The 8,293-nt window shown below is 37.5% G+C and overlaps 1 protein-coding gene across 1 annotated transcript; it reads left to right on the forward strand.

Annotated features, from left to right (window-relative positions):
• The first annotated feature begins 5,179 nt into the window (after positions 1-5,179).
• On the forward strand, positions 5,180-7,435 carry LOC129882274 (L-type lectin-domain containing receptor kinase IV.2-like). Its single transcript, XM_055956490.1, has one exon. It carries the CDS (start codon positions 5,312-5,314, stop codon positions 7,307-7,309), a length of 1,998 nt encoding a protein of 665 aa, XP_055812465.1. The 5' UTR covers positions 5,180-5,311; the 3' UTR covers positions 7,310-7,435.
• Positions 7,436-8,293: the final 858 nt, after the last annotated feature.

Genomic DNA, 8,293 nt, shown 5'->3' on the forward strand with positions numbered 1-8,293 from the left:
GTACAAGAGAGGCTGTAGCCTCCTGGAGATAACCGGCGAATCCCTTCACTAGTTTGCGAATCCGCTCAAACTCGGTGGGAATACTCGACATAGCATAACGAGATAACTCATGGAAGCGAGTCTCGTACTCAGATACAGATAGGGAGCCCTGCTCCAGTCTGTCAAACTCATCCCTATGCTGATCACGAAGGCTATAAGGCATAAATCTCTCAAGGAACACCTCAGTAAACTGTTCCCAACTCATCATAGGAGAACCAATAGGTCTACGAGCAAGAACTGACCTCCACCATTCTTTGGCCACTCCCGCAAATTGATATGAAGTGTAAGCAACTCCATGTGCCTCTAAAATGCTTAGGTTGAACAACCTGTCTTGGCACTCAGTCAAAAAGTCATAGGCTTTCTCTCCGGCTTTACCATCAAACCTTGGAGGTGCCAATCGAACGAACCTCTCAAAACTTTTTTGCTCAGCTACCGACATGGCAGCATTAGCAGAAACTGGCGGAGCTGCAAATCTCGGAGGTGCAATAGAAGGCATTGAAGATGAACCAGGAGTCTGAAATCCTACATTAGGCCCCTAAACTGACGGTGTAGCACCAACTGTGATAGGAGAACCTACAGTACCTGAAACAATACCAGAGGTAGGAGCACTATCCAGTCTAGCCAATAATCGAACCAGTAGCTCCTGAAGAATCGGAGCACTATCGGGAACCACAGGAGGCTGGGATGGCCTCTGCTCCTCAGTCTGCTGCTCCAAGTCATGCTCATGCTCATACATGGGCTCAGGTGATAACTCTCTAGCTCGTCCACGAGCAGGCGCCGCTCCCCTGGCTCGGCCTCGTCCCCTGACTCCACCACGTCCTCTACTTCGCCCGCGTACTGGGGCTCGGGCAGCAGGTACAGCCTCACCCTCAGTAATTGTGGCTCTAGTCCTCACCATCTGCGCAGAAGGAATAGATCAGAGGTATACAACACTTGATATGAATAAATCGCACGAAGGGAGTAAAAAGAAAGAAATTCTCCTATTAAGTATCTTGTAGCCTCTCGAAGATAAGTACGGACGTCTACGTACCGATCCACAAGACTCTACTAGACACCCTACTCTTTAACTTATAAGACCGGTGAACCTAGTGCTCTGATACCAATTGTCACGACCCAAAAACTGAGGTCATGATGGCACACATCTCAAAACCCAATCTGATGTGTAACCCTAAAAATAAAATTCATACAAGACTCCCAAAGGGGAAAGTGATTCCACGATTTAAATAAAAAGAAAAAAAAACAATGAAGAAATTATCCCAAAACCTGGTGTCATAAGTATAAAGAGCATCTAATACAATGTTCGAATCTGAAGATACAACATAAGTCTCTAAATGATACAAAAGACTGAAAAATAAAGATAGACTAGTGACGATCTGAATTCTGGGACCTCACCACTAATCTGAGAATTACACAATCCGCTAGAATATTAACTGCCACGTGGGGTACCCCGACTAGTATCTGCATCAAAAAGGGACACAGAAGTAGGGGTGAGTACAATTCACATGTACTCAGTAGGTTTTAGCTGACTGAGTATAAGGAATTAATCAAACCTATGAAATAAACTAAGGAACGCTTCTACCTGCATATAGAAAAGTCCCACTTCGGCATCGGTGCCGCCAGTTTATATATATAGTGGCACGAATAAAGTATAATAACAACTCATAATCACAATTAATCAAATAATTCAAGCAGCACAAATGTCAATGCAATGCAATGCAATATAATGATGCAATGATGTGGTGGTACGGTGGAATCAAGACTGTCGCACAGCCTGTCGTATACACCTGCCGAGCTGTGCTACCAAGCAGGACCCATGGGGGTCTCGCAGACCATATACCTCAATCACAATATCTCATTATCCTTGCCACCTCCTCGTGGTCAAGGGATCACAATGCATCCACTACCCTGCCGGAAAACTACCTCGGTCAGGGACTCAAGATACAAAGGTTGGGATCACAATGCATCCACTACCCTACCGGAAAACTGCCTCGGTCAGGGACTCAAGATACAAAGGTTTAAAGGTGTTTCATTTTCTTTCTCAAAAAGAACTTCCATATTTCTCAACTTCCCATGTTTCATGATGTGATGAATGAGGATGAATGCATCAAAACACATATGCATGGAAGTAATAATCAACTCACATGTGGTATAATGTTCAAAGTTCTCAAAACTTAACCTACACATGATATTCACCCTCAATAAATAGTAACGGGAAGAACACACTTTCATTTAAATATTCACCCCTTTCTCAACAATATTTCAATACTCAAGTATGCTCAAAACCCCCAACTCAATCTCTCAGGCGGTATCACAAGTCAAATAATATACTCAAGCCTCTCTCTTAGGCAAATCATAATTCACATGCTCTCAAAGCAAATAAGATAACAAATAAGGCCCCCACACGGGCTATGTAATACAAATAAACCCCGTCACGGCAACACATTAATAAATAAGCCTCCACACGGACATCATAATATATATAACATTCTCAACTCATACTACAACCCCATCCCAAAGTCTATAACATATGAATGACTAATTACCCCACCTCAATCTCAAAGAAAGATAGCCAAACCTACCTCAATTGCCGAAACCGCACTCGAATACCTCCACTGGACAAGTAACTCTCGAATTCAGCGCTCGGAATGACAACCCACTATCAACAATGAAACATACACGTCACAAGGAGTCCAATGACACCCATATTGATAGGTTTCGGAACCGGGGGTAAAATGGTCCAAAAATTAACTATTTTCGAAAAGGGTCAAATCTGTAAATTTATTGAACAATCCCATTCTATTGGTAATAAGGAACTCATGGTTGAAAAACCCATAAAAATAGAGCTCAAAACGAGTTGGAAATCACAATTTTCCTTAAATTCGGATTAGGGAAGAAACAAGGATTTTTGGGGTTTGAAACTAAAATTTAAGAGTTAAAATCGTCAAAAACTTAATGAAAAAGGAAGGTTTTAGGTCAAAAATCACTTACCCAACACTTTGCCTCGAAAATCTCTTCTCAAATCACCTCAAGGAGTTCAAGAACTCAAACAAATGTTGAAAAATATTGAAATGAGAAGAAAGGGGCATTTTCTGCCCAAAAAGTTACTGTTCACGCGTGTTACTGTTCACGCGTGTTTTGTACAAATTTACGAAAATCACCCTCAAGGTCATTACAAGGAACTCGCCCTGCCACATTTCGAAATGTCCTGATCCGTTAAAAATTTCAATTGCAAATATCGCATTTGACACAATTTCTGTCATAAGTGAAGATGCGAACGATGACGTATTATTGACATTCGATGTGGACTCATCATTTTTCTTATGTTTCATTTTTTCTACAAATACTATTTATTAGCTAACCAATGTAAAAGACCAAAGTAAATTTTTTCTGAGGTGGAAGTTCAGACTGTGCTGCAACCACAAAGCATACTTAGATAAAATCTTGGCTCTGATAGCAATTGTTGCGGAAGTCGAATATATAGAGAGCGATAAAATCACAACTTCTATATCTAAAGGTAGCTAATAAACAGTAAATGAGGCAACAATAAAAACAACACAAGAAATTTATGAGGTTCGGCAAAAGTTTATTTTCTTTTGCTTAATTCTCGGACACAATCAACCAATATTTATTTCACTCCAAAAGAATACAAGTGAAATACTACAGGAGAGAAAGAAGATCAAATGTCTTAAAAGATGAGAAGGCAACTGAGAGGTGTGTTACAAATAAATCAAGAGCTACCTATTTATAGGAATGAAATCTTCCTCTTGATGTCATCCATGATATCACTATGTGTTAAAATGTCAAGGTCTATCTTATGAAATCATTTAATGGTTTACCAATATTTCAACTACAAATTTCCTACCTTGACTTTTAATAACAGAGAAGAATTATCTTCCTACCAAATCTTCGCATTAATCCATCTAGAATCTTGTCAAATTTAACACAATGGACCTTCCCAAATGTTGAGAATTTAATTTTGTGCAAATATTTTTATACCTCTATTTTTAATTTTTATTTTTGTCAATTGTTGATGTTTCCTCATTTTGGTTTGGTTAGTTGGCGGGATATTTTTGTATTTCCTTTTTTTTTATCAGGTTCTTTTTATTTGATTGTGTGAGAGAGAGTCACAGATTTTTGTAAATTCAAAAGTACTCTTACAAGTTTGAAATCAATAATGAGAATTAATTATCACCTTCCTTTCAAATTATCTTAATATTTCTTCAAGAAATTTATTCCTATTTTTAGAGCCGTCTCAACACGTTTGAAGCCTAAAGCCAAACTTTATAGATAAATTTTATTTTTTTAGTTTACATATATAAATTGAATAATTATAACATACTCAGTATAATTCTACAATGAGGTCTGGAGAGGTAGGATATACACATACATTATAAAGTAAGAATGTAAACAAATTTTCAATGAAATTTATATAATATAAAGTTAGAATAATAAAACCTAACTCAAAATTTTTAAAAGTTTATATAATGATATTGAAATAATGTTGCGCTGAATTTGATAAGTTGATATAATGATATTAAAATAGTGCTTGAAATTTGAAGAAGACACCAAAAAACAAATTTGAATTTTTATAAGCACACAACAATAGATTTTGCATAATGTAGAAAATTTGACCATTTGAGAGACTTTAGAATATTTATAATGAGAGAATAAAAATAATGAAAGGAGCATAAAAGAAAGCTAATTATAAGAATACTAATATTAGTTCATGATAATCATCACAATATAAATGAGGCAACAAAATAAATAGTCACATAAGAAAGGCTATAATTGACTAAACACTATTTCATTTCTCAATTATCACAATGATCTCTATATTAAATGAGGTAAAAAAATATTATATTTTCTATCATTTTTTTTTTCAAATTTATCAATACTTAGAGATTTTTTAAAACAATATATATATATATATATATATATATATATATATATATATATCTTTTTGGAGAAAGTAGGGGTTCCAAAAAAATTGGGGCCCAAGCGATTGCTTTAGTGGCCTAATGGTCGAGACGGTCCTGCCAATTTCCTACTATATTTGTTACAAGTGTTGCGACTTTTCCAAGCCCCTAATTTGAGGCAATTGATGATCAGAAAACGTCAAACACATGCCTACGAGATTTGACCATATTGTGTGATTTTTGGTCATATATATTATCATATTGAAGTTTAGCTGGCCTCATGAAAAATGACATTACAGAGTTTACGTAAAATTTGTGATTGTAACAAGTGACTCCTAGAAGAGTTCTGACAAGACATGGAAAAACTGTTTTTGGCCATGATTTTTCAGCTTCTTGTTTTGATTTTTCATGTTCTGTTAGGCCATGTAGCTGCAGAAGATATCGAATTCACCTATAACGGGTTCCACTCAGCTAACTTGAGTCTTGATGGAATATCAGAGTTTACATCAGATGGCTTGTTAAGGCTAACAAATTCTTCTCAATTGAAAGAGAGTCATGCTTTTTATCCTAGACCTATTAATTTCAAAAATTTAGCATCCAATGGTTCAGACTTCTCTTTCTCAACCACATTTGTCTTTGCCATAGTGCCTGAGTACCCGATTTTGGCTGGTCATGGCATGTCTTTTGTGATTGCACCAGCTAGAAGGCTTCCAGAAGCACTTCCAAGCTCTTATCTTGGCTTGTTTAATGATTCTAGTAATGGAAATGCCACCAGCCATGTTGTTGCGGTGGAGTTTGATACGTTACAGAACCGTGAATTTGATGATATTGACAGCAACCATGTTGGCATTGACATCAATGGACTAAAATCTGTAATAGCCAAGCCAGCAGGTTATTATGCCAGTAATGGGAAATCCTTCAATAACTTAACTCTAGCTAGTGGCCAGCCAATTCAAGTTTGGGTGGAATATGACTCCGTGGATAAGCATACAAATGTCACAGTGGCTCCACTACACGCGGCAAAACCAGACCGTCCTCTCCTTTCTTTAGTCTATGATCTGCCATCTGTTACGGATGAAAACGTGTCTATTGGCTTCTCAGCATCCACCGGTGCAGTTGTTTCAACACACTATATCCTTGGATGGAGCTTTAAAATGAATGGAGTGGCTCAAGAGCTTGATCTCTCTCAACTTCCTAAGCTTCCTCGAGAAGTACCTAAGAAAGAATCCAAGCTTTTATTGCTTGGATTGCCCATAATTTCTTCAGTTTCATTTGTGATTGCGGTCCTGGGAATTATTTATTACATAGCAAGGAAGATGAAGTTTTCTGAATTGAAAGAAAACTGGGAGCTTGATTATGGAACACACAGGTTCAAGTACAAGGATTTGTACACTGCCACTAAGGGCTTTAGCAGCAAGGATTTGTTGGGATCCGGCGGATTTGGCAGAGTCTACAGAGGGGTATTGCCCATATCCAACATTCAGATAGCAGTCAAGAGGGTCTCTCATGAATCAAGACAAGGGATGAGGGAATTTGTTTCAGAAATTGTTAGTATTGGCCGGTTACGCCACAGGAATTTGGTACCACTTTTGGGTTATTGCAGGCGCAAAGGGGAGTTACTTCTGGTTTACGAATGCATGCCTAACGGAAGCCTAGACAAGTATTTGTTTGACAAACCAAGCTGCACTCTTCATTGGAACCAAAGATTTCGAGTCATCAAAGGCGTAGCATCAGGACTACTCTATCTTCATGAAGAATGGGAACAAGTAGTGATTCATAGAGATATAAAAGCGAGCAATGTGTTGTTAGATGTTGACTTAAATGGAAGATTAGGTGATTTTGGGCTAGCAAGATTGTATGATCATGGGACGGATCCTCAAACTACCCATATCGTTGGCACTCTTGGATACCTTGCCCCAGAGCATACAAGAACAGGCAAAGCCACAACTAGCACTGATGTATATTCATTTGGGGCATTTTTACTTGAAGTAGCTTGTGGGAGAAGGCCAATAGATCAAAGGGTATCGGACGAGGACATCGTTTTGGTTGACTATGTATTCTCTTGTTGGACCAGGGGTAATATTCTTGAAGCCATTGATCCAAACTTGGGGAATAACTATGTAAAAGAAGAGGTTGAGTTGGTACTAAAACTTGGACTATTGTGCTCTCAGACAGAACCAGCAACTAGGCCAAATATGAGGCAAGTGTTGATGTTCTTGGAAAATGCTCTGCCTTTGCCAGAGTTATCACTCATGCAAACTTCAAATATTAGCTTAACTTTTGCAGGCTATGATCATTTTGCAATGTCATGGCCTTCTTCTGTCACTGACTCCCTTCTCTCCGGTGGTCTATAACTCAGGCGAAATTTTAATATTTTCCTAGTAAAAATACAACTTGTTATATTAGCTATATATGTTCCATCTAAGGTTGTACACTTGGTTCATCCAGGCATCTTGGAATGAATTTTTTCTTTGCTTTGATCCCTTAGCTTATGCACTAGTTTTGTTTCTTGAATAGTAGGGAAGACTATGAGAAAAGTTGAGTTGATTCATAGTCACTCAACTAATAGTTCATAAAGTCCTTTAGTTCATAAAGTCCTTTCTTTTTTGAAAAAAATTGAAATCAAGAAGAAAGGCGACGTTATGAGATAATAACTATTGTTAGTTAAGTGACCATAGGAGAAATCAACTCGAGAAAGTCCTAGTGTCCTCTTTAGATTTTCGTCTTGGAAAATTAAAACAAAAAGAAGTGTCTGCCTTTTTTTCCCTTCCAAATCTTCAATTCCCACTTTGAAAAGTATTCCAGGCCTTTTTAGCTTAAAGTATGGCATAAATTGGAGAATGATTAAACTAATAACTTCCTACAAAATGATCATCCAGACACCTCCAAAATTTATGTGCCGTATCAACATGGGTGTCCATGAAACACAATGGTGACGAATTGGAGTTGTTTAGTTGACAGTTGAGACCAAATTGAGGTGTCATAGATGTGCACTCTCAAAGTTGGAGTACTTGCTTGTCAACATATGAGACCAAGTTTGAATATCTAAACATGTGTTATGTCATATTAAAGTATGACATTTGATTGATAGGAAAGTTAATTACTATTCTAAGTGTTAGTTGGAGCAAATAATTATATGAAATTTAATGACTTTTCTCATTAGAAATTATTTTCCTAAAAAATGATTCTCTATTCATTTAGTTTTTTCTATGTCCTTTGTCATTGACTTGACTTACTACCACCACCACAAGAGTGGAATCGACTTATTTATATTCCCACACAGTTAACTAAAGAGAAATTCCTGGCCATATAGTGTAAATGAAGAATAATGCATGCCC

This window comes from Solanum dulcamara, chromosome 3 (assembly GCF_947179165.1).
Source record: "Solanum dulcamara chromosome 3, daSolDulc1.2, whole genome shotgun sequence".
Lineage (NCBI taxonomy): Eukaryota > Viridiplantae > Streptophyta > Magnoliopsida > Solanales > Solanaceae > Solanum > Solanum dulcamara.